Source organism: Rhipicephalus microplus, unplaced genomic scaffold (genome assembly GCF_043290135.1).
Source record: "Rhipicephalus microplus isolate Deutch F79 unplaced genomic scaffold, USDA_Rmic scaffold_376, whole genome shotgun sequence".
NCBI lineage: Eukaryota > Metazoa > Arthropoda > Arachnida > Ixodida > Ixodidae > Rhipicephalus > Rhipicephalus microplus.
In genome coordinates, this window is record NW_027464940.1 from 82,889 (window position 1) to 108,612 (window position 25,724).

General features: G+C 44.0%; 1 protein-coding gene across 1 annotated transcript; it reads right to left on the minus strand.

The window, feature by feature from the left end:
- Nucleotides 1-14,897: 14,897 nt before the first annotated feature.
- LOC142794134 (uncharacterized) lies at nucleotides 14,898-25,314 on the minus strand. The gene is made up of 5 exons (XM_075885862.1): nucleotides 25,117-25,314; nucleotides 22,171-22,234; nucleotides 19,915-20,077; nucleotides 17,508-17,629; nucleotides 14,898-14,987 (listed from the first exon to the last, which is right to left on the minus strand). Exons 1-4 carry the CDS (start codon nucleotides 25,297-25,299, stop codon nucleotides 17,512-17,514), a joined length of 528 nt encoding a protein of 175 aa, XP_075741977.1. The 5' UTR covers nucleotides 25,300-25,314; the 3' UTR covers nucleotides 14,898-14,987; nucleotides 17,508-17,511.
- Between the last annotated feature and the right edge of the window lie 410 nt (nucleotides 25,315-25,724).

Here is a 25,724-nt window from a genome sequence, read left to right on the forward strand (position 1 = left end):
ACGCGAAACAGCCATTTTGTGACTGCAAACATGTTGCTATTTGTAGCCCCGCGATCACCTAGACTTGCGTATGACGATGACAGGGCATCATAAACACAGCTTAGGTGGCGTTACCTTTTTTACAGAAGAAACGTTCGAATTAAACTGAAAAGTTTTATTAGAGTCCTACATGTAGGACACTGGGCATATATGGGTTAACGACCGACTCGGCGCCCTCTGGCTCGCTGGGTGCGAGGATACGGCGTGAAGGCATTCAGGGCTGCAGCACTGGTACGCAGTTCGAAAGCATGGTGTCGCGCAACAGCCTATGATTGTTGAACGAATGCTTTATGATTTTTTTATATCGCGATGTGAATTGATATGGTCAGGAAACGTCGAATACACTAACCCAACCGTCTTCGTCTGTACGCGTCCACTGTAGCTCTTTAGTTGTTAAATGAGTACTGACACGAATTTAATGTAGTTTCGGATTTCGCTCTGAGTGAAAACAATGGCGTCCAGGGCCCTAAAAAGAGTGTTGCGATGCCCCCAGTAATGCACCGAATATGATTGAAATACTGTTATCTTGAAGAAGAAAAAAAACACACACTTTCGGTTTCGATATCGAGGGGCGCCTTGTCATCGACGTCACGACCTGTCATCGCAGTCCGACGTGACGGGGAGAGATCAACTCCCGGCGTATTAGCGGAAGATGCGACACCTGCTCCTGGCGCACGTAGTCTGTGAATTGTAGCCCGGTGACGATGATGTCTATGAATTGGGCTTCATGCAGGAGAAGGCAGGGCTCGTAAACTCCGTGCAACTGTGTTGACTCGTCGGGACGATGTCCATTGCGGTGGCTCTGGCTCAATTACTAATGCTCAGTGACGAAAACATCTGAAATCGATGTAAAATATGTTTTCTGTGCTCTCTGACTCGATTGTGTGGACAGCGTTTGCACTGCATACCGAGAAAACATACTTTTGTGCGACGTCTCGAATGGTGTCAGTATACTCTTAACGATGCAAAAACGGGCAAGGTTAGCAGCCCAGTATGGCGGTGCCGAAGCTCGCCCGGAAAGTAGCGTAACGAGTGGTACATCTGGTGATATGGCTTCACGCGTGCGCCAACGTCCAGCTGGACCGTGGGTTCCCACTCTCCTTACTCTCTCTCCCTCTCTTTCTTTTCTTTATTTAAGGAGCGAAGCTCGTTATGCCCGCACTTTTGCCGTCGCCGTCGAAGCTACCTGCGGCGGGCAAGCGTGCCGAGCCAACGCCACCTAGGTGGCGTTGGGCGAGCAAAGTAACAGGTTCCGTGGCCTCCGCGATCGGCTGCCGGCGGCGCGCCGTTGCTCGGCGCGCCGCCAGCAGCCGATCGCGGAGGCCACGCAGGTTCGCTGCTCTGCGCGCGCCGCTCACTCACTCGCTCAGTCGTTCTCCCGCCACTGAACGCAGCAGACGCGCGCCCCCAACCGCCGCCTCCGTGCAAGCCAGTGGCGAGATCAGGCGCGTAGACGTTTGCGTCTCACTTTTAAGGAGCTTCGCTCATCGGGTGTGTTCGTACAGAGAATTATTGGTAAACTTTTCGTGGTGCGTATTTGGGACGTCGTTCATGACGCAAAAGGCTTGACGTCCAATCAATATAAATGCCACATAAACGAATTGTCTCATGTATACCGGCATCTCTCTCTCTCTCTCTCTCTCTCTATATATATATATATATATATATATATATATATATATATATATATATATATATATATATATATATATATATATATATATATATATATATAGGGAAAGAAGTGTATACCTAAGGGCTCGTTTTTTTCGTGTTTTAACACAATATTAATGAGATCTAACAGACAGTAATGCCAAGGAATGTACAGGAGAAGGAATGTACAGGTTCGATTCCTGCTCACGGCTGGTTATTTTTTCATCCACTTTTCTTTCTTCTTATTTACATTCCATTGGTTCTAATAACTTCCCCTGTACATTCCTTGGCATTACTGTCTGTCAGATCTCATATATATATATATATATATATATATATATATATATATATATATATATATATATATATATACCACAGTACTCATATGTAGCATACAAGCTTAGCTTGCTGAAACATTTATGCCCTTTTCCCCTGCTATTTGTGAACAGTGAGCATCGACCTGTGGATCTGTTTTAATGGCGTGCTAGCAGCGCTGCTTATCCCTGGCTAATGCAGACAATAGTGCTATGTAAATTATCGCTGACGTTTTACCATCGTTAACTAGTGAATGTTGCTCATGCGATTGTTCACTGAAGGCTTTGGTCTGCTCATAAAAACTCCGGACCGGTATATAGTTGCGCGTTGTCGACGGGAGAAGAAACCGCAAGTTGTGGATGAGAAATAAGCGTAGGAAACTCTGGTCCATATATCTTAAGTCGCTTGAAATCTGTAAGCAACGAAAACAGTTGGCAACGAATGGGGAGGCGTGCAGTGCCTATATTGTACAGCTTCATCAAGGTAGACAGACATCCAGGGGAAGCCTGAAGCCGTGAGAAATAGTTCGAACAGGCGATGTCAGCTGAGACAACGTTTCGATGAGCCGAATAGCCTCCTTGTCCAGGCAGCGATGTGTAAAAATGCTAGTTACGGTGCTGCATTTTGGAACTCTCACATTCTCTGACAGGATGTATTTCGGTTCTACTCTGTCTACTCGAAGGAATGACCTTAGCATCAGCCAAGAAGGCCTCGTTATGGCCCTAAGATCGACCACCTTCGCCATTTTTTTAAGCTTTATGCCGCTATAGCGTGAACTTCTTCCCCTCTTCCTGTTGTTTTTTATTTTTCATTTGTGTTTTTTTTTTCTTCTCCGTATTCTGCATGGCTTCAAAGCCCTTCAGCGTGTTTATGTGCTGTGCAGGGCGTGCCGCTCATAACACATGGTGCCACATTGGAATGGTAAACGTCACGATTGACATTTTTTTTCCCTACGTTTAGAGCGAGAACGCAATTACCTTCGGCGACGTGTGTCTTTTTCTTTTAGAGTTAATTAGTAGCCCGGTTTTCTTGTTTATTCTTTAAGTAACACTGAAAGCAAAACAACAAAAAAAGGCTATTAGGAGTAAATCACACCTCCTAAATGGAAGAATGCCACTTTTGCCTGGAGATGTGTTTACTGACGTCACGCTCAAGTTCGTGCGTCAACTCGCTGTGACGTCATAGTATTTGACTTCGGGCTTACATAGTTACTTATCGCTAAAAGTGAATTACGTTGCGTTCGAAGACATCCCTATACCAGACCTTGCAAGTGTCACCAATTGTTACATTGCAAGCGCGGCTAAAACGTGCAAATAACAATAATGAATGAGTATACTCTTTGAAATCTATGATCTCATGGTTACGTTCACGGGCCGATGTTTTGGTGCGAAATTCGAACAAGAAGCTTTGTGTTCCGTCGGCTCTTCCGACGTTCAACATATGATAGCAAACTTTACAATGGAAAATATAAAATATAAAGAAGTATAGAATAATTTATCGGTCTCAAGTGACGGAGTCAGTTTCCTTAATGCTTTCCTTCGATGTTTTTTTTTCCGAATAATCCGTTTATTCATTTTCTTTTTGAGAATATCAGCACTGACTATTTATGACAAACGTTCATACACCAGCAGGAATCTCCGGGACAGTTCAATATAACTAATAAATATCTTAATGGTATTCGACGTCTTGCAAAAAGTAATCATGTTTCAATCCCCTTCCTATTGAAAAGAATAGAATATAAAAAATGAACAGCGTTTGTTAGGACTGGTAAAATAATTGTTTGTCGCATTTAACTTATTTTCTTTGTATTAATAATAATAATAATAATAATAATACTTGTTGTTGTTGTTGTTGTGACATTGCATGTTATGCTTGGAATTTTAGGATTCGCTGGTGTGTAAAGTAACAAGCGGAACTGTATAGACACCTCTGCTGACAAGTAACCCTCATTAAAATGTTAAATGATTTAATGACATGGTCGAAATTATTCATAAGTATCTGGTGACGTGAGCGAATGTACCTGTAGTGTCAGAAAACTATGTAAAGCCTAAGAGACGTTTGGTAATAACCAGCCTCATTTGACAGCATTGCATCAGCAGCGCTTATCTTTGACGTCACATGCCGTACTCTGACGTCCGTATGCCGCGCTATATATGTAATTATTAACGATATCTAATAAGTGACTCATTATTTTTGACAGCGTGAGTCTAACGTTTTCTTATTTTTTTTTTAAGTAGGTGCTCTTGTTAGTACAGCCACCAAGAAGATTCGACCTTCAATAACCAGAAGGAGCGCGCAGTTACACGTTCTGTGGATAGTAATGCTAGTATTGACCTGCCCCATGCTTGTGAACTGCGGTATAGGCGTCGTCAGCCAACTGAGGCGCTTGCAGTGACTTCGCTGCAAGCGCCCGATCTGATCATGTCACGTAATCGTGTCATGATCACGTGACATGATCACGTTACACCCCTTCGGGTAGCCTCCCGGTAAAGCCCCCTTTTGCGTGCGTGCTCGGGAGGCTCTCCGACGTGCTGTGCTCGGATGCAGCTTTATACAGCTGCTACGCCAGTTATCAAGCGACCATAGAGGGCGGTGGCGAGCTTTGGACTGTGCGGAGCCTATACTCGCCGCGATGTTGCTACAAGCGTCTCAGAGTGTCGACAGCGCCTACCGCTGTTTTAGAACACGGATTATGCCTACATTATGCCCTGCTTGTGCCAGTGGCTCAGCCAGAATTTTTTTTTAATATTTTGTTTTCTAAAAGAAGGTGGAGGGTGTAGGTGAGAGTTTTATCCCCTTTTACGTATGGTCTTGCGTGCCAAGATAGTAATGGCGCGTTGGTTGGATTCCAACCGGAGCAGACGCATTTCCATTGATATCACTGCTGTCGATCAATGGCGTTGATACCTACACCACACGAGCGACCATCGATTAATTGGTCTGGGAGTGTCATGGCTAAGCTTTTCTTCGACTATGTCTGAGTGGTGTCTGTACGTAAACACATCTTGTTGCGAAACCATGCGCTGGGGAATCAATACACGCGGTGCTGTTGGTGCGCTGGTCCGTGAGCTCTATCCTTTGTTATAACGCGCGTGGATGATGAGACACTCGGTATGCGTGACTGAGGATCGATCGGTGCTAGAAACGTAGTAGACGGGAAAAGAAAAAAAAAAGCGCTCACTGATGCGTTGTGCGAGACACATCATTTCAGCTGACATTCACGCAGTGCTTCGTTAAAAGTAGTATTCCTTTCGTGCTTGCCACCGTTTCTCAGCGAATTGTTTTATTTCCTGTATATGCTTTGTACGCTATGCACTTAAGCGAGGCTGAATAAAAGCGGAAGCTTTCCCCGCATTGAGCGGCTGCTATATCGCTTGCGGAGACTTGTACACGTTTGCGCAAGGCGATTGTATACTTTTACTCATTTGACTCGCAGGTTTCGGTCGTCGCACGCGAAAAAAAAAAAAAACACTGCCTGGCCTACGTGGAAGGCCCTGTCACAGCAAAAGCTATTGATTGATTTGTGGGGTTTAACTTCCCAAAACCACCATATGATTGTGAGAGACGCCGTATAGTGGAGGGCTTCTGGGGTTCTTTAAGAACCACCTGGGGTTCTTTAACGTGCACCCAAATCTGAGTACACGGGCCTACAACATTTCGGCCTCCAAGTCACAGCAAAAGCTAGAAGAGCGGCCCATTAGAGCCTTAAAAAAAAGTCTTGGGGCAAGTACTGCAAGCCCAGTTGCATGGTTATACTACTACGCCGTAAATCATTATAATTATTGTGTAGTCGGAAAGCGTCCACGATGCAATTATTTGTCATTCTTTAAAAAAGCGTGGGATCCGCTAAGCACTTGTAAAACATTATGTGCACTCTGTTGATGCTGTGGCTGACGACGATGTAGAATTAAGCCTGAGGCTTTTGTAATGGGTAGGAGCATTCAACGACCCACTCGTTACGTTATTCGCAGTGTGTGACGCCTGGTTACTTCTTCACCTCCCGAAAACACTTTATTACGTTACAAAAGGTAACGCGATTCAGTTTGCAACGGACTCTCAAGCACTGGCGTAGCTCACTCGTAGAGTACTATGCAGAGGACCCGGGTTTGATTCCCATTTGGTCCTCGGTATTTTTTACTTATTTCTGTTTATTTTCGCTCTTTTTTTTTTTTTTTTGACGCGATACGGACACCGGTGGCGGCGGACAACTTCGGTGCCAGAATCGGTCCTCGTTGGGATCTTTTTATCAGCTTTCGGTGTAGAAACCCTGGGGCGGTGAGCCTATACCCGAATGCGCCCCTCAAATGTTGCGCCGGTTTCATGTTTTTAACTGCGAATCTGCTCTTGGTCGGGCTTCTATGTCCATGATTGATTGATTTGTGGGGTTTAACGTCCCAAAACCACGATATGATTATGGGAGACGCCGTAGTGGAGGGCTCCGGAAATTTATACCACCTGGGGTCCTTTAACGTGCACCCAAATCTGAGCACACGGGCCTACAACATTTCCGCCTCCATCGGAAATGCAGCCGCCGCAGCCGGGATTCGAACCCGCGCCCTGCGAGTCAGCAGCGCTTCTATGTCCAGGGACCGTCGCAGATATCAGTGGGATTCACCCGCAGAAAGTGGGTAAACCCCACTGCGACTTTGTGCCACTCTTCTCCACACCCGCTACTCACACCCACTATTCCCATTACTGCTCAGTGACCCACTTGATGCCACGTCATCCGCGCGTCGTTCCCACCCCATTCGAGCCGACTGCACGCCGCCGTGTTTGGCTGTTTCATCATTGTTTGCCAAGCGGAGGTGGCCGAACTTTTCGTACGCGCCGTTCTGCAATACTTGATGCAAACTCTCGATCATGGGGAATTGATCGGCTTAAGTCGGATCGTTTCTGATGTGGCAGTCTGATATATTTTATCGAGTTCACTCGCCTTCACTGCTGTGCCGTGTCCACTTCTGCTCTATTTCTTGGCCTTCGCGCTGTTTGCCGAAATGTCATTTTTTGTGGCCGCACGTCATTGTTGGCTGGATAAAAACGCTTAACAGGCGTTGTTGTGTGCAGCAACTCGAGTGATAATGTCGTGCTGCTAAGAACGCGGATGACGGCCCGATTGTAGCCATGGAGAAAGGAGCCATATGGGTGGGAACATAGTATCATGCGATTATAGTTAGGAAGAAGAAAAAAAATAAACGAGAAAAAATTTGTACCGGCTGCAGGCACAAACACACCAAGGTTCGTCTATTTTCCCTATTGCTGGGTCATGCGCTCCCGATTTCTTTTTTTTTTTCACCGTGTGAAAACTGTTTCGGCTTTTCTTGTTTGTCGAACACTCGAGAGCCTGCAGTCGCGCTTGTTGTGTAATATAAACTTTTTTCTAGGGATAAAGTCATATAGTAAAGTACGCGAACGGTTTCAAGCACGGGCTTAGCGAGGGGTAAAATATTTTCGGGAGAATATAGGGGGTCAAAGATTACTTTGTGTATGATTGTGGCTTTCTTTCTGCAAATACACGCGTGCAAAATAGAAATTATCTTTGAGGAGAAAGTTCGAACTCCCCTCCTTCTCTCAATTGGTTTCAAGATCGAAACGATCGTGGTGTACGTAGTGGTTGGTGCGTTTGAGCCTGTGGTGTGCAATAGCTTTTGCTCTCTATGCCCGCTATAGGGCTACCGACCGAACTCTAAAAACAACAAGGAACTTTTTTTATAGTGGCATAAAGAAAGAGAGAGAGAGAGAGCGCGGTTAGGGGGGGGGGGGTTCAGGGAAAGAAAAGATGCAACTTCTGCAGCCCTAATTTGGGAGCACGGCTCAGTGCCTGTAAGGGCGAGAGGGCATTATAGATGTGAAAAAGAGAAGAAGAGGAATGACGTCCATGACAAATGACGTGGCGGGCGGCTTCTATAGCCGGTTGTCTAGCCCAGTGTCTTCAAGGAAGTGAAGAGCCGCCTTCAAGACCTTGATGTGGTGCCGTGAAAGAAAGAGAAGGTCCCTCTGTGTAGCCGCGTGCAGACCGTGGCGAGCAGGACACCGAGTTGTGTGCGAAGCGCTGGGCAAACACACAACAGGTGCTGGATGGTATCGTCTGCCCCGCACGCATTACACGCATGGGACAAGGCTGTGCCAAGCCGATGACACTGGGTCCCAGGCCAGGAGCAGCCGATGCGTAAGCCAAGTACCAGGGGCCTCTCCCTCCTGGTGAAATCCGTGTCAGGCAGCCGGGTTGGTGGTACCATCCAGAAAGAGGGTTGCCACAGACGTCCACCTTAATGCCAAGTAATGCACAACCGTGAACTCGCCTACTTCCGAGATAAACCATCGCGCATCATCATCATCATCATCAGAATTATGTCTAAGAAAGCTTAACTCTGTTGCCGTCTTTGCGCACGTTTCAATCGAAATTTCGGAGAAGGGACGAACTCCCAAAGGACGCGTTCCTTCTGCGCGAGGGTATCTTCCGTCTACCGACCACGTTCGGTGTTGAACATTTTTCTTTATTGTTGTTCCGTTTATTCGTGGCATATATCTACTTCGACGATGTCAGTCGCAGAGCTCTCACGGAAAACGCATGAGAGAGAGAGAAAGAGAGGCCCCGCCGCGGTGGTCTAGTGGCTAAGGTACTCGGCTGCTGACCCGCAGGTCGTGAGATTGAATCCCGACTGCGGCGGCTGCATTTCCGACGGAGGCGGAAATGTTGTAGGCCCGTGTGCTCAGATTTGGGTGCACGTTAAAGAACCCCAGGTGGTCGAAATTTCTGGAGCCCTCCACTACGGCGTCTCTCATAATCATATGGTGGTTTTGAGACGTTAAACCCCACATATCAATCAAAGAGAGAGAGAGAGACGCCACTACACCTTCAGCCACCTTTATTAATTCAGCCACCTCACTGAGGCTGAGCTCGCATGCGGCTATTTTCTGTCCAGGTTTGGGACATTTTAAATATCCGGTGCTGAATGTGGCGATGACGTCACGCGCGCTGTTTTCAGCCCGTTTCTCCGCGGGAAGGCGACTCGAAAAGGTCAACCTAGTTCGGAAATGTCATGCACGCGCTTATGCCACATGTTACACCATAACCGTGTTTGGAGACTGTGGTACAGACACCGTCGACATACTGAAGCGCTTGTAGCGACGTGGCGGCGCACAGGCCCGCGGGAGGCTCCCCGACGCCCCGTGCTCGGAGGCAGCTTTACAGCGGCTGTGCCAGTTGTCACGTGACCATAGAAGGCGCTGGCGAGCTTCGGACTGAGTGTTCATGGAAATGCCCATTGAGGACGGTCATGGAGAAACAGGTGTCACTTTTGGACACTACTTCTAAGAAGTCCGCACTAGAGATCTATCGAACTTTTAAGCAGGAAATAGCCAAGGAAAGGATATATGATAATACTCGGGGTAGTTCTCTACTGTTTGAGGCCAGGACGGGAGTATTGCGAACAAAGACATATCGGGCCAAATACGAAGGGGTAGACACGGTATGCAGTGCGTGTGGAGAGGAAGGAGAAACTGCTGAACACTTGATAATGTTCTATCAGGTATGGCAAAATAGACTTTAAGCGGGAGAATTAACTAGAAGGAGGTTATCTGATTGGTGGCTAAAGTCAAGGCACGAGTGAAAATTAAACCCTTCACTGCAAAGTACGAATCCTCAAACTCACTTTTTAAGGAAAAAAAATAAGTCTAGTTTTTGGTTCATTAAGTATTACGGCTTGGTGGCGCTAGCCACCGCCCGATCTAAAGGGTACAGCCATATCCATCCATCCATCCATCCATCCATCCATCCATCCATCCTGGGCGAAGTCTATAGCGTGCCGCGACGTCGCTACAAGCGCCTCACTATGTCGACGGCGCCTACCGCCGTTCACGAACATGTGGCATGGGACTGTAAAAAAAAAATGCAACAGAAAATTGGCGCCCTCCTTCGGATGACGTTGTTCGCTTCGAGACGCGTGCAGACCTTGAAGATCGCCGTTTTCGTGACGCGAAGCGGCAGGTGTTTTCCTGTGTTTGTATTGCCCTTCGAGGCGTTCGCTTGTATCTGCTTGCTGTCAGTTCAGTGATTCATTAAATGCCTATCCATCTTTCTGTTATTTTTTTGCTCCCCCCCCCAAACAAATACTGTTATGCGCTATGGTAATACGTTTTGTTTTTAGTCTAGGTGGTTGTCGTGTGCTCTATGTGCTTTTTATTTGTTTTTTTGTTATCCCTAAGAGGCTTTCTTGGAATACCCCTTTTAGTGTATTATTATTATTATTATTATTATTATTATTATTATTATTATTATTATTATTATTATTATAATTATAGATTTAGTTGTGTCCAAAAATATTAGTTTCTGTTAATTGAATTGATGAGTAAGTTATCATAATTGTACCTCTATTTTCACGCGTGTAGTGTTTTATTTATTTATTTATTTCCTGAATACCGTACACCTGTGTTTATATTCTATTCACAAATAATGAACCTTCAAAAGTATAAAAATAGTGCGCAATAACGTTACGCCACATTTGTGCACATTGTAATGTTGCGTATATGTTACGTCACTTCACATATCTCTTGCCGAGTATAATTGGTTTTGTAGCCAGTAATATGCTAACTTTTCTTCGATCGTGTCCCTTAGACAGGTGCCGTTCTTGAATTGATAGTAACATTTCTTCTGAGATGCAATTGAATGTCGAAAAGGATCTTTCTTTTTTTTTCTTTCTTTCTTTCATTCTTTCTTTCTTTTCTTTCTTTCTTTCTTTCTTTCTTTCCAGACCGGATATGCCGCATTCTCGTGGCAAGAGTGTAATCTTATCCGGTTCTCGAATACGTTTCGCTTCTGTTCGATTATCGTTGCCTTCAGTAGCGCTTGTGATTGAATGTCGTGGGTGATTTGCTTGCCTTGCCGTGGTGGTCTAGTGGCTGCTAAGGTACTCGGCTGCTGACCCGCAGGTCGCGGGATCGAATCGCGGCTGCGGCGGCTGCATTTCCGATGGAGGCGGAAATGTTGTAGGCCCGTCTGCTCAGATTTGGGTGCACGTCAAAGAACCCCAGGTGGTCGAAGTTTCCGGGGCCCTCCACTACGGCGTCTCTCATAATCATATGGTGGTTTTTGGGACGTTAAACTCCACAAATCAATCAATCAATCATGTGTGATTTGCTTGGAATTTCGGTATGTACCGAATGTCTCTGGTCGAATGAGGGTTGATTCTATTTGATTATAACATCTGCGTGTAATATAGTCATTTAAAAGAGCAAAAAAAAAGAAGTACACAGAAGAGATCACGCAATACGGGTGCTGTGTCACATGGTCTCTTCTGCGTGCCTTTTCTGCTCCGTTTTGTAATAACCGCGTGTTCGTACGCGCACCACCAACAAGCCCGCTCAGCCACCATTTCGAAGTGTAATCATGTCCGCGCCCAAGAAGCTCACTCGCTTTCCCTCGACATCTCCGAGACCGAGCAGTGTGTGTGTGTGTGTGTGTGTGTGTGTGTGTGTGTGTGTGTGTGTGTGTGTGTGTGTGTGTGTGTGTGTGTGTGTGTGTGTGTGTGTGTGTGTGTGTGTGTGTGTGTGTGTGTCGGCCTGCATTCTTATATAGCTCGGGCCGCCTTTGGCGCGGCCAGGAATCGTGTGCCGTTGCGAGATTCCAATAAGCGTGGGCGCCGCGTAAGTCTCCGTGAGCAGCGCGCGCAGCTCACAGAGGAAAACAATTTCGTTCGCACCGGATATGAAAGCCGGAGGAGTGAGTCGTTGTTGCCTGCAAGCGACGCAGTGACGCGTTGCCCCCGTGCCGAGCTGTGTGTAATGTTTTCCCGCGTTTGGCTAACACCAGCGCCTTATTCCGCCGTGTCCCTTCCATTCCTCCTCTCTGCCGGGTCACCCTCCCCCTCCTTATAGTTGCTCACTTCTTCTCTCACTCCTTATCCTCCTCCGCTTGTGACGTTTTGCGTGTGCAGCAATGACGTGAGAAGTCATCACGTGATGTTCGCGCGTTTTTCGCCGAGGTTTCGCCACTCATTTTATTTAGTAAAAGAGGGTGTTGGGGGGGAGGGGTATGAAAAGACCCGACCAGCGGGGGCATTGTATTGTAGCAAAGGTTGTAGGTCGCTTAAAGGCACACTAAAGAGAGAAAAAAAAAACTATTTCTTCCGTGTAGGTAAGTTATTTTCCGCAATTCCAAAATCACGTTTATGGCGAGAAAAACGCTGCGAAAGTGATAAAATGCGCAAAAAAGAAAATACGGGTGGTGGCGACGTCGTCCTGAAGTTCCCGCACCAAAAGCTGTGGTGTTATAGGTGACGTGACATCCGTGACGTAACTTGCACAGATGTCGGCGCGAAATTTAGAACAGTGGCTTGCGGCAGTGCTTTTCTCCTCTATTAACTTGCGATGTAGATACTGACGGCGTTAGAGTTCTGTTAGTACGCATTATGTATCTAAACCAATTAATTGTTTTACTTGGGGGTTTCTTTGGTATTGCATTTTTTTTCTTTTCTCACTTTATAGCCGTTCATCTGGCTATATCAGTCGTCGTACATGTACGGAGTATACTGGCCACGATATCTTAAATTAACTTCGAGAGAGGGAGAGATAGATAGATAATTAAAAACCAGGAACCTATCGTAGCGCGGTTCGTTATCCTGCACTCGGGAAAGAAAAAAGTCGCTCTTCATTATGCAAGGCTGCAGTGTTTTGTAGCGATGCGTATTATGCCTCTTGTCCGCCTCGACGGTTGCGGTTCGCCCCACTACTTCCTCATACCTCCACTATACGGCGCGTCGGTATCATACCGTGTAGAGTTACTGTATATGCTACCTTTATAGGTAGCAGAGTTGCGCCAAGGTACGCCATGTTGGGCTCAAAAGTCTTGCGGGAAAGCCATTCACCACCCGCGTAGGAGCAGCGCTCGTGCTTCAGAGAACTAGCGTTGATTTGTTTATTTTTTCGGTTTTTTTGTGTGAAGGCACTACCAAAACTCGGTTGCTCCGATCACCCCTAGAAGCCTCCGACGCTAGGTGCGCGCAACGTTACTAGATACTTTGAGGTGCGCCGGCATTTTACACGTGCCGAGACGCTGAAGGAGGAGGGAGCAGCACCGCTATTTGAGACGCGTCCAGCGCCCCTGTGTGACGCGCCCAGTGTCCGTGACGGACGCACTCGGTGTCTGTGCGAAGGGTGCCAGCACGCTAATAACACTGCGTAGTGTTGGCTTCTCCGCAGTGCATTTGAACCACCTATGACCACGTGATGGCCCGCGACCAATAGCGTTGCTGGAATCGTGAAAAGCCGGTTGGACGGCGCCCGGAAAACAGTTGCGCAACTCTGATACCTAACACCCAACAGCAAAATAGTTTAAGCAGCGTGGGTTCCATTGAAAGTGCAAACTGCTGCTCTGTTAGTGTATGACACTTCATTTCTAGCAAAAAAAAATTGTAGGGATTGCAAGAACATGCTAATACGTAGCGTATACAGTAATTTCAATACCGTGGTTTTTTAGCACGTGCAACGCCGAATATTTGATTATTAGCATGCTACATTCGGCGCATCACTTATGGCTCTAATACTTGTGTAACGTCAACTGCAGCCGTGGTGTTTGTCTAACAGCTTTGCTGTATATGGCTCCATATTTTTTTTCACGGCAAATCTTATTCCACCGGCTTGAACCTTGTGACGTCAAGGCTCGCGCATGCGCTTCACAGGTCTCTATAATCGTTTTCCCTCGCGTCTTCACGTTTACAGACGGGTCCACTGTTAAAGCGAACACCTGCGTGAGCAGCATGTTTAGATTTCGCTGTCTTGCGGAATCATAGCGGCTTAGACACGCATAAGGCTACTGAAGTTCCGTCTCCTCTTGAGAGACTATTGACTTGCACGAAGATTGTTTCTTAATCCATTTGCTCTTATAGAGGGCCATCAATATAGATGGTGTGCATTCGAGTGTTCCTTTTAACAGTGGACCATACTGTACACACTCGGGTTGTCAATCATTTCACCGGGCGTCGCTCACTGGCATAATGCCTTGTCCAGCGCGGGGTATTACTTCTGTATCGGTCAAGTGCATGCCTGGAAATTACCGATACGCACTGTAAAAAAAAATGTCTCGGTACACAGCAAAAGCTGCTGGTAAATCGTTGCCGGAGGCATTCTGTAAATGAGTAACAGCAGGCTCCGTATCACGAAGTCTCTGTTATACATTTTTCCGTATTCTCTTTCACATCATATCTGTATTCCTGAACACAGCAGATCTGTTATTTCAAACACAGCAAATCTGTTAACCCAAACACAGCAAATCTGTCAACCCAAACACAGCAAATCTGTCAACCCAAACACAGCAAATCTGTTATTCCAAACACAGCAAATCTGTTATTCCAAACACAGCAGATCTGTTATTCCAAACACAGCAAATCTGTTATCCCAAACACAGCAAATCTGTTATCTCAAACACATCATGACTCTGTTAGTAGGAATACAGAATTTGCTGTATTTAGAAGAGGAATAAACGGAGATCGCTGTAGAGCAGTCTGGCCGTAAATTATTCCGTTATTATGAATGAAAACAGAAGCTTCAGTAAAACACCTGGTTTCGTTTAATGGCTTTTCTGTGCTTGACTAAGGTTTTGCGTAGTTTCTTTGCCTTGAAGGAAAGAGTTGTTTCACTGAGCATAAAATAAACTTAGTTTTTGTAGTAACTTAATTTGTGAAAAACTAACACAAGCTTTTGTTGACCAGTACTGTCGAAAAGCCGATGTTTTACGGAATGGAATGGAATGTTTATGTGGCTGCCTGTAGATTCTCATGATGGAGTTTTATGTCCAATTTTATGTACTGTTTCAACCTACACTAATGCAGTCTTTATGTACTGTGTGTGTGTAAACCACCCCTGCTGCTGCATACCAAATAAATAATAATGCACCATTAACAAAACACAGATGAATTTATTTACATATAATACATGTGCTGTAGCTTGCTACATCACCATTCTTCATCACTTCAGCATGTTTATGCCTGAAAAGAATGTGAAAAACAAGTGATCAATTGAATGCAAGAGGCAACTTACACACACTTTATAATGCCTTCTCTGTGTATGTATATGGCCCTTGATACAAAAAGTAGGGGCACGTGGTAGAGCAAAATGTGAAAAAAAAAATCACTTTGTTTTCTTTGCAATTTGGGGAGGGGTGTCCCTTTGTGCATCCACATTCGTGCTTTTCATAAACAGCATTTTTGGTGGCTCAAAACCAGTTTTTCCAAAAGGAAGTAGCCAGTGAAAACACACTCTAGTGCAAGCCCCTTGCATTCGCTCTATGCTTACGGCCTAATTTTCTGACGTACAAAAGTCAAAATGCTTGTCTAGAGTCAGCTGTGTATAGAAGATTGTCGGGTAACTTCTAAAGCAGTCCGAAGACACTGTGCACCTTTGTATTCACAATCCGCCTTCAGAATACATAGGTTGGAACACTTTCAGCTCCTAGCATCATTACACCTTGCATTTGCCGTGCTTGTCGATAACCTTAGATGCTGGGGGTAAAGAAGGTTCTGAGGAAGTGTAAATTTCGTTGAAGCCCGTACAGTTTTCTTGTTAATGTGAATAAATCCCAGTGACGTACTGAGGTGCTGAACCAGCAAGCTCTTTATTGTTAAACCTCCCAGCCTTTTCAGCATCTTTCGAGGTGAATCACGTATATACATGGGGACAACGGGTATGCTCTAATGGACATGGACTAATATTTCTGATGCAACTGAATAACAATGTGTGAGAACGACTCAGTGTAAGTGTTGAGTTAATGGGAATTGAGTCACAGAATCTTTCCTTTCTTTGTTTAGGGTGAGAGTCCTAGAAATGGCGACATTGAATATTTTTTTTGCATTTAATAATGGTAGTATCACACGAGCCTCTATTCTGAGATAGGATTGAAGCTTGGCCAAACTACAATGAATTTGCTGGAAATCGTTGACCACACTTGACGATACGTTGCAGATAGAGCTGAATGACATCTCACAAAAAAAAAAAAAACAAGACAAGCATTGCGAGAGGCTCCACGGTGAAAAATTGACTTTGGCAGTGATTACCAAGCTTGTAACTACTAAACAAAATAATTGAACAGTGTTTCTGACAGCGCGATCACTTTTCACCTGTTTTTGAACTTTATTCCATATCTCAAAACAGTTTTTTATTACTTAGCTACCATTATTTCCCATGTATTTTAAGATAACCAGTTGATTATTTTTCTTGTATACAGCTACTGAAGCAAAATAGAAGCTATGCACTTTACAGTTATTGTGTTACAAATTTTCATAGATGCCAATTAACTCAAAAGTCAAGCTCTAGTGGTAAAAAATTCACAAAAATTCTATATTATGAAGTTAAAAGAGCAAAAAGTTTGGAAGAAAATGATGTATGGATTATATGAATATCCCTTTTAGTCACTGAGAAAACTACCTAAAATCAACAAAAATGCACAGGATGTATAGGGCCTGCCCGGCGCTCCTGAGAAGTTTCCCACTGGCTCTGATCATGCTCAGAATGAGCAGTTACATTTTCAGAAATATTTGTTGCTATTGTATAGCAGAATGCACGGGTGAATACCTATACTGATTTTCAACTTTGCATTCTGCTGTTAAGCTCTATGTGCCACATATAGCTACAAATTATGGCTGAACTTTCTTAATATAGATTTACCAGCGCAAAAAAAAGACGGCACATATTTTAATCATGAACCAACTTGCCCAAGCAGCAGCTTTAGTGAAATTTTTTAAGCACTGTTTATTGATCACAGAATGTTTTTTTTTCACTATGCTGAGGTGGGAGGGGGGGGGGCTGAGGATCCTGTAAAAAAACTGAAAGAGCTTGACCTGAACTAAGAAACATCATGTGAATATACACTACACTTATTCGTAGCCAGGCGGTGGCACACCGGGCCCGTGCCTCTCCCCTCCTTCCCCCCAAACTTTTTTTCTCCATGAAATACTTAGCGCAAAATTACCATTTGCCTGCCCAGACCTCTGGTTTAGATCAAAAAGGGCCCCCTCCCCCTAAAAAATTCTGTGTATGCCCTTGGTTTAGATGAATGAATTTCCAAACCCTGTTTAACATAAGCATCAGTGAGATTAGATAGATATATGGGGTTTAATGTCCTAAAACCACATATGGTTATGAGAGACGCTGTAGTGGAGGGCTCCGGAAATTTCGACCACCTGGGGTTCTTTAACGAAGCATCAGTGAGATTGATAACTAGGATAAAATTAAGGCCAAACCTTCCATTTTTCTCTTTTCACAACATACTATATGTCCTTGGCACAATTCACAGTATATAGAAATCTCAATTGAGAGTGCATTTTCATGTGCTGGCTCTTGTGAAATAATAGCAGTATATTTTGACTACACTCCGAAGGACAAAAAAAAAGAAAACGCCAGGCTCATAATACTTACAAACAAATTAAATTGAAAATGCAAAGCCACAATCAAGATAATATTCAGCTCTAATAACCGGATATCATCAGAAAATGTGTATGATTCATGCTCACACTTTCACTGATTGAAACGCAGCTTCTGGGCCAACTTCATTATCTTTGTGTGCACACTTGTGCGAGACTTCTGGCCACCTTCGCACCTGCTGCCCTTTGCCGGGTTGACATCAAATATCTGCCTGTAAAGGAAATGTGCACAGTAGGCACGCATTAGATCGCTGACATGCATCAAGTAAAGAATTAGCTTTCTTGACCGCCAGCAGCAGTAGTTTAGAAAGCATCTAAGGTGCACCTGTTTTTTTATAATCTATTTTGTGATGTCATGCTCCCATGATGGCATTCAATATATACTATCCAGTCCAAGGCAAATTATGACACTGATAAAAAAATAACGCAAGTCATCAGTATGGCTATGTTTTGCTGTTTAATGATTAACACAACCGAACTAAACCTTACAGAGACGGTTAGTACATGCCAAATTTCATTCGCAAATGTACTAAGAGAACACTCTTGTTTTTATGCATATTATGGGCACAATTTGCTATCACTGCTACTTTGCTTGTTTTTTTTTTGTAAAGTAATATAGCGTATAAACTAAACTATAGGTCGAGTGGGAATATAGGTCGACCCCCCAAGTTGAGGCTACTGAAAAAGAAAAAAAAAAGGAAAACAACCCAAAACTGCCGAACCACATTTATTTAGGAATTGGGCGCACCTCACCCCGATCGTCGGAGCCCCCCTCAACCACCATCGCAACTGTTCCTATTCGTCAGGTGAAGCACCACTGTCTTCTGAAGACAGTTTGTCGCTAGCCGCCTCCCACAGTGCGTCGTCTTCCGTGCCATCCAGCGAGTTGCTGAGGCAACTTTTGACAGATGGATGTGCGCTGCCGGAGAGAAAATCCTTTGCGCCTCATGAATCGACGCACCCAAGAGTTTGGTGCACGAAACTTTTCTCTCGTGAGCCCAGCTTCTCGAGCAAGTTCCACGGCTTTCTTGCAAATGGTGTCCACGGTCACTGGCAGCGAGCGCACACGAACTTCCCGCACAAAGTCCGCTAGCTTATCCTCTAGCTGCGGATGAACAGCACTTCGCCCACGAAACGACATTTTGCGAGGATTGCACATCTGCAGCTTCCCTTTATGAGCGCTCCAATAGCGCACGCTTTTTTCCGACACAACTAAGCGGCGCTGGGCAGCCATATTCCCGTTCGCTTCCGCGAACTTAACATCTAGTTTAAACGCAGCTGAGTACTTCCTCCTCGTACCGCTACTCATAATCAGTGAACGAAAAAAAAAAAGACAGCTAAAAATGCAGCACAATGTCAAGCAGAGCGAAAACTCAGAACAGAGCGGGAGCAAATCACGAACACAAAGAAAACAGACGGAGAGAAAAAAAATCGGCTCGCGATTAGATTTGGATGCGGATATGGCCGCGTCCGACTTGTGGCACCTACAAGCCACATGTTGCCAGACAGCGGCGCACTGTCGGCTAGACACCGCTATATAAAACGAGGGGCGACTTTAGCTTCTTGTTTTATTGAAAATATCTCGACTTATATTCCGGTTTATACGGTAGGTGCACACAATGAACAGCAGCAGCAGCATTAGACAGTTGACATTTCCCTAACAATCAAGCACTAAGGGGGTACTACGCAGTAGTCTACTATGTCGTTTCAGCATACACTGTATTAAAGAGCTCAATCAGCAGTATCGATTATTGGCACCAGTTAGCCAGTTCTCAAATTCCATCCAATAAATGCAAATTAAAAGGGACAGAGCTCTTAGCACTCCCAGTGTGCACGCCATGCACGTAAATTTCATTTTCAGCATTTAATTTTGAACCAGTTCGGAAAAGTTATGCTCCTACTAACACGATTACAATGATGTACACGATACATTCATTAAATTATGAAGAACAATCACTCATTTGTGTGACTTTTTTCGACAAAGGTATCCAGTATATTTTTTCAAATGACAAGGCTCAGAAGATACTAAATACGAATTGACATTACAAGAGCAAAATAAGTAGCCATAAATTACCAAGCCTGCACACAATTACGGCTGCCATGACCCTCTTTACAACAGCAGGTTGGAAAGAGGGTGGCACAGTATTCTGTCCTGGTTCCTTATTGCCAGAAAAATGTTAGCCCTCTTCTCATTTGTTACTTCTGTTTCGAGCGACTGTTTATCAGGAGATTTATGGTCATGCCCATACAATGGGGAAGACTGGTCAGAACTTGGGAGTTAGCCGTGTAAATCGGGAGAGTTGGTAGGCCTGATTATAAGATGCCTAATGGAGGGCTTCATAAATTTTGACTATCTGCAGTTCCTTACATGCACTCACATCAGTCGAACTTGAATAAAGACAGTTCAAAACAAACAATCAAATTTGTAATGCTATTAATAAAGCTTGTAAAAACATGCACTTGACAGGTTTATGTGTTGCACAAGGATGTCTCATACCTTTGCAAAAACTCCAGACTGGTGGAGGCGCTACCTGCATAGGCCATGTTAAGTACATAATAGCACAGAAAGGCCAGGCACGTGGCCTCCACAAAATCACTTGGTTCGCTGAAAAGGAGCTGTTGCTCGGTTGCCACGAAGCATTGGTTCTTGAAGATGCTTCCTGTAAAATAATGAGAACACAAGTGATTTCTGAAAATATCCATGGCCATTTCAAAACCTACTCCGTTGCCATTCCGAAAGAAGGCAGTGTTCAGTTGTATCTTTTTCAAAAAGCACCATCTTGAACTTGCTAATAAATTTTCTCGCTCACAACATGCAATGTACAACATGCTATCAGTTGTAGAGCTGTTGATGGGGTGTTTGCAGTTGTAAAATTATGTCATATAAGACTTTAAAATTAAATCTCAAATGTGTCCAAAATACACATGACAATTACGAATTATGTTACATTAGAGATCAAGAAGTGCTTTGAATTCATCTTTGTGATGCACAAACGTTTATTGTGGAACAGTAAAATGCATTTTAAATGACTTGAAATATGTGCAGCACAATCTGCTGTTAAAGGCAACCAACTTTGCTAGTGCTATAACTGGCTGCACACACTGAACAGATGCCTATGAATGTGTTGGCAGCATATTTCACTTAATTATACTGTTGCCGCACGCTATGGTGCCAGAAATATTGTGACAGTATTTACTGGACAAATATTCAAAGGGGTACTGACACCATTTTACAGAGCATGGGACAAGAAGCTGGTACTGGATTGTCACTTCAGGGTACACTGGGAGCCGAAACTAGCTTTCAAAAAGACATCGCAATTACTTTTTGAGAGTGCTCCCATGTTTCACAGTACATTTCACAGGCCCTCAACCGCCTAGAAATTTCTTTTGATGCAAATAAAAACGGCTATTGAAAATTTTCGTGTTGGAACCCCTTTAAGGTTATCAAGGTGTGGTTCAAATGAAACATATGAGAAGAGCACAAGGATGGGTACAGACTCGTCAATGGGCTTCATTTAGAACACGTATGGTTACACGCTACAGTCTGCAAATTCCTCATCTATGCATCATAGACTTGCATTAATTCTTGTACAATCTGAGCCAAATACGCTGGCCCAATCATTTTCCTCCTGAAAAAAAAAAAAGAAGACCTCAGCAAGCTTAGGAGCCAATTGGTCAAGGCTGCATCTCCGAATTTCATTCTTGCCAGTAATGGCTGTCATAGTTTCTGACAAGTAATCAATGGACTTTCACTGAAGTCAGAGGCAGATAAGACCCTTGTCAGGAATCAACAACTTGTGTTCCCTGCGCCGTTCATATATATATTGGCCTGTTTGATTGATGTAAACATTCCTCCAGGTTTGATAAGCAACTAACAAACTAAAAGGTGTGGCACTTAGTGCAATTTTACACACCCTACTAGTGGTTTGTACGCTCCCAAAACTTTTCCAAGGCTTCCTTTGAAAAAATGTGCAATGGCCTTTTTCAGTCTTCGAATACGCACAATCATAAAATAAGTCTTCACATGCTCGTGGTAAATATGTTCAGAATGTATGATCTGATGTTAAAGTTGGGTTAATATTAAAGCACAGCATTTTGTCTGGTGAGCTAGTTTGTGGGTGAAGGTTACTCTTCTGTGCCGTTCAAGGTAAATGCTAAGACCCCGCATTGCCTCTATGAAGTGTGCAAGATTGCACTAAGTGCCACCCCACTGAGTTCGACGTGCGCTCGTCAAGTAGGATAACGAAGTCACTCAGACATGGAGGAATGTTAACATTGGTCATACAGGTCAATGTATAAATGAATGATGTAGGGAACACCAGCCCTTGATAAAGACCAGACAAGGTTCTCACCTGCCCAACTTAAATGCATGCGAATTGTTTACTTTTAGTAAACCATGGCAGACTTTACTGGCAAAGACAAGAATTGAGATGCAGTTGTGACCCAATGGCACTTGAGCTTGCCTAGGCTTTTTTCCTAATGAACAAAAGCAATGATTGTGTCTGTGATACTTCACTCAGACTATCAGAATGAACGCAGGTTCCCTGCATGAGTGTACTGAATAAAACCCAGTTGCAGGTCTGCCCTCACCTTCCACTCTTCTCCTCCGACAACATCTGTTATTTAAGTGTATAAGTATCTACTGCACCTTGTAGCTGGAGTTAGGCTCACACTCATGTTGTAAAATGTCATCAATTTACTTGACCTCCTCGCACAACAATCAACACATAATGATATCGACAAGGGAACTCACCCAGTGCAATGATTGTAGGCGTTGATGGCAACTCGGCAAGCTTTTCAGTGATGCTTGTTCCCTCCTGGATGAGCAAAAAGATCCCGTGTACACAAAAGCACAAAGAGATATGTACAGTTGCGGCCATTCCAATATATAAATCAGAGATGCGATCCCTGCAATTCCGTTTTCCACCATGGTTCCTGGTCTATTGCAGGCTGTGTGCACCAAGTACAAATTACCTACCTAGGAGCCTTGAAACTTGGAACAATTTTAGAGCAAAGTAGAATGGATAGCGAGCACGCAAAAAAACCTGCTCACATTTTGATTCATTTTTCTCTCCGGATTACAGAAACATCATAGACAACTCTGAATGATTGCAGGTCAATATATCAATGTTAGTGGTGATAGTATTGCTTAAAATTATTTTGCATGTGCGACAGCAAGGGACAAAGTGAGCAACATCTTGCAACAACTCTGGCCTATTCCCATTCTTAGTGCCCTCCTCACTGCGTCGTAATGAGGCACTACAGCCAAAGTGACGAGAAACATTGTTCTGCAGTGCATTGCAAAAAACTAATGCTTTGTGCATGTGGAGCACTCGGATTGCACACAAACACTTTTTTTCCCATTGAGCCTGAAAAAGGCTAGTAAACCAAGTTTGTGCACTGTGGTTCACCATGCGTGCACCATGCCCCAACACAGTTTTTGTTGCATGAAGTCTCACTTTTCACAGCGCTACGTTCCTTCTCATTCACTCTGTGAACTTTATAGTCGGATGCTTGGGGACTTCACCCCCTATCCTAGTGGCTCTGATGAAACAATGGCACCTGCCCGCACTAACTGTTGGCTCAAGGGCAGTGTATTTTTTTTTTTTTTTCAGAACATTTTTGTGACTACGACACAATGCGGATAACCAAAGTAAGTTCCACAAAAAAATTGAAAATTGCCTTTTTTTTTACACTATCTTCAAATGCTGATACTTGTGACAAAGCGCGTGTTCCGGTGTAATTTTAATGAATAATGCTGCTGTACAAAGCCACCAAAATTACCTTAAAATGAAGCACAAAGGCAAAAGATATGCAAAGCTACACTATCCTCCTTTTAACTTGTGTCCAGCAATTCATGAATTAGGTATTTTTGGATGTTTAGCATATTTGTTCTGTCAAAAAATTTTGCTGCAGCGGTCACTAAATTCTCGTACGGTAGCATTGCACTTGTTCTTTATGGGAAGAAAATACATCGATTAAGAAGTGTAAAAAAGTTAAGTCTGCTCAAAGTTCAGAAATTGTGAAATTAGAAGAAAACTGTTTTCAGCAGTCAAAGTTTAATTTTCCTTTATACAAAAGCAGCTTTTTTCACAAAATTCAACTGAAAAAGCTATTGTTTTGTGCTAAAAACCTGCACAGCATTCAGTCGATCCCAGATATATTGAACTCGAAGGGGATCGCGATATATGTAGTTCGATATATCGATGAGTCGAAACACAAAATATGTGCATTTAAGGCATAAATTAGAGCATCTCAGACCTAAAAACAGTTTTTTGAAATCCTAACAAGCACTTAAAAATGATTCTCTCACAATATGATAAAGAACAAGGCCTGAACATCTACTTTTGCAAGTTATCGCACTTCATTTCACTTGAAAATAGTCTGTAAACTTTTCTCTCTTTTTGCGTGCCACCAAGTTTCAGTTGTCCTCAATATCACTGGACCCTTCCAAGTAAGCAAATTCAGCTCATTCGGCCACAACAGCGCTGAGTGGCACTGAATGCCAATGTAAGCTCCGTAGAGCGTTGGTGGTGAAAGCAATAATTCCACGGCACCGTCAACATTTGGCATCATCTCGGCATCCATGCAGTCAGAACCAGCGACGTCGTCTTCTGCTCCAATGAAGCCGCTCGCTGTCTGAGAGGTGGCCGAAAACACTAACAAGGCATAGAATTTACTGAGGCATTGTACGCCCTTGACAGCAGTCATGACGCACTCAAAGTCGTCACCTGGCACAAAGCCCGCAAAGAAACAGTTCACGACTGTGCTTTACTTGAGGTCGCTCCTAGCACCAGCCATGATTTTTATCGCTACGAGCGTATCAATGTGTAGCGCCGACTTCCAAATGATGATTTATCAGTAACGAGGCGAGAAGTACACAGGTCCACAAGCCACAAAATGCGATGCTGCCCACAAACGAGCAAGCTCCCACCGTCAGCATGTTGGTGATAGCGATGTCACTTGTGGCTTTGTCATTTTGTAACCGACAGCTGTTGCTTTGGTGCGGAAAGCTAGAAAAAAGCGTAGCCTCCGAAATGAGCGTTCTAAAACCGGAAGCACCAAAATACCTCATGAAGTTGCACATCTCGAAGGCCACGCTTTTCAGTCCCACATGCCATCATACACGATTGAATGCGAACATCGCAATGAGATCACTAAACTTCCTTAAGTCATTCCACTTCGTTTTGGTGCCCTCGGTCATCACCATGCCCCCACGTTAAAACCTGCAGATCGCACATCAAGCATACCGGTGCACTCACAAGTGCTGTGCAACGAGCTAGATCAGCGAGATGGAGTTTCAATGTTTCACTTTTCAGCACCCCCTTTTAGTCACTTGCACGCGAAAAGGGATCGGAACTTGTCGAATTGTGGCTATAAATGATCATTATTTGTTAGGAAAAATGCAATTTGTGGGCTTTAGCGTGGCTCAGAGTTCAATTTAGTGGATGTTCTGCTGTGCGTGAGTTCGATAGATGTGTACAGCAGTCCCGTATTTTTGCATGGGAAATTCAAGGGGATCTCTCAACTTTTTGATATAGCCAATAATTCGATATATCATAGTTTGATATACCCGGGATCGACTGTATTCTATAAAATCTAGAACCTAAAGCTGTTCTCAACAAACCAATACATCACTTTCTCAAAAGATGTTACTGTCCAGTTTTGTACTAACATAATGCAACAAAGTGAAACTTACTTCAAATACTTGGTAAAGGTAGTTCTTGTCTTCCTTAAAATGCGCGCAGAGGAATGGTAGCACAGCTACCTGGACTGCTTTTTCTCTTTGTCCATCGTCTCTCACGCGCACCACCAGTTCCATAGTGTGTTTCGTCGGCGCCTCCTCCATCATCTGAAATAATGCAGGCGCACAGGCCGGCATCCTCTCCTGGAAGATTTCCTGCAATTATTCCAAAAATCAAAGTAAATAAGAGTTACTTGATAATAGATGAATTCATCTGTAGAGATATTAAAGTGAAAACTGTTTGAAATGTAGAACTATATTACCACCCTACAATTGAGTGCAACAGCTGTGACACGCCAAAAAAAGAAGACAAAAAACAGACTGGTGGGGAATACCACCCTGAAACTACTGCACCAGCTTACTAGAACATGTTGTTGGCTAGTAGGTTCAGGCTGAAGAAAGGTAGGGACGTAAACCACATAGACAAGAAAAAAAGAAGTGGACGAGATAGAGCATTGATTGCAACAGATTTTGTTTGCAAAATAAAAAAGGCTCCTTTTGTTTTTGTAAACACCAAAGCATATGAGCAGGAAAATGGCGTGCACTCCACGATTATGACATCA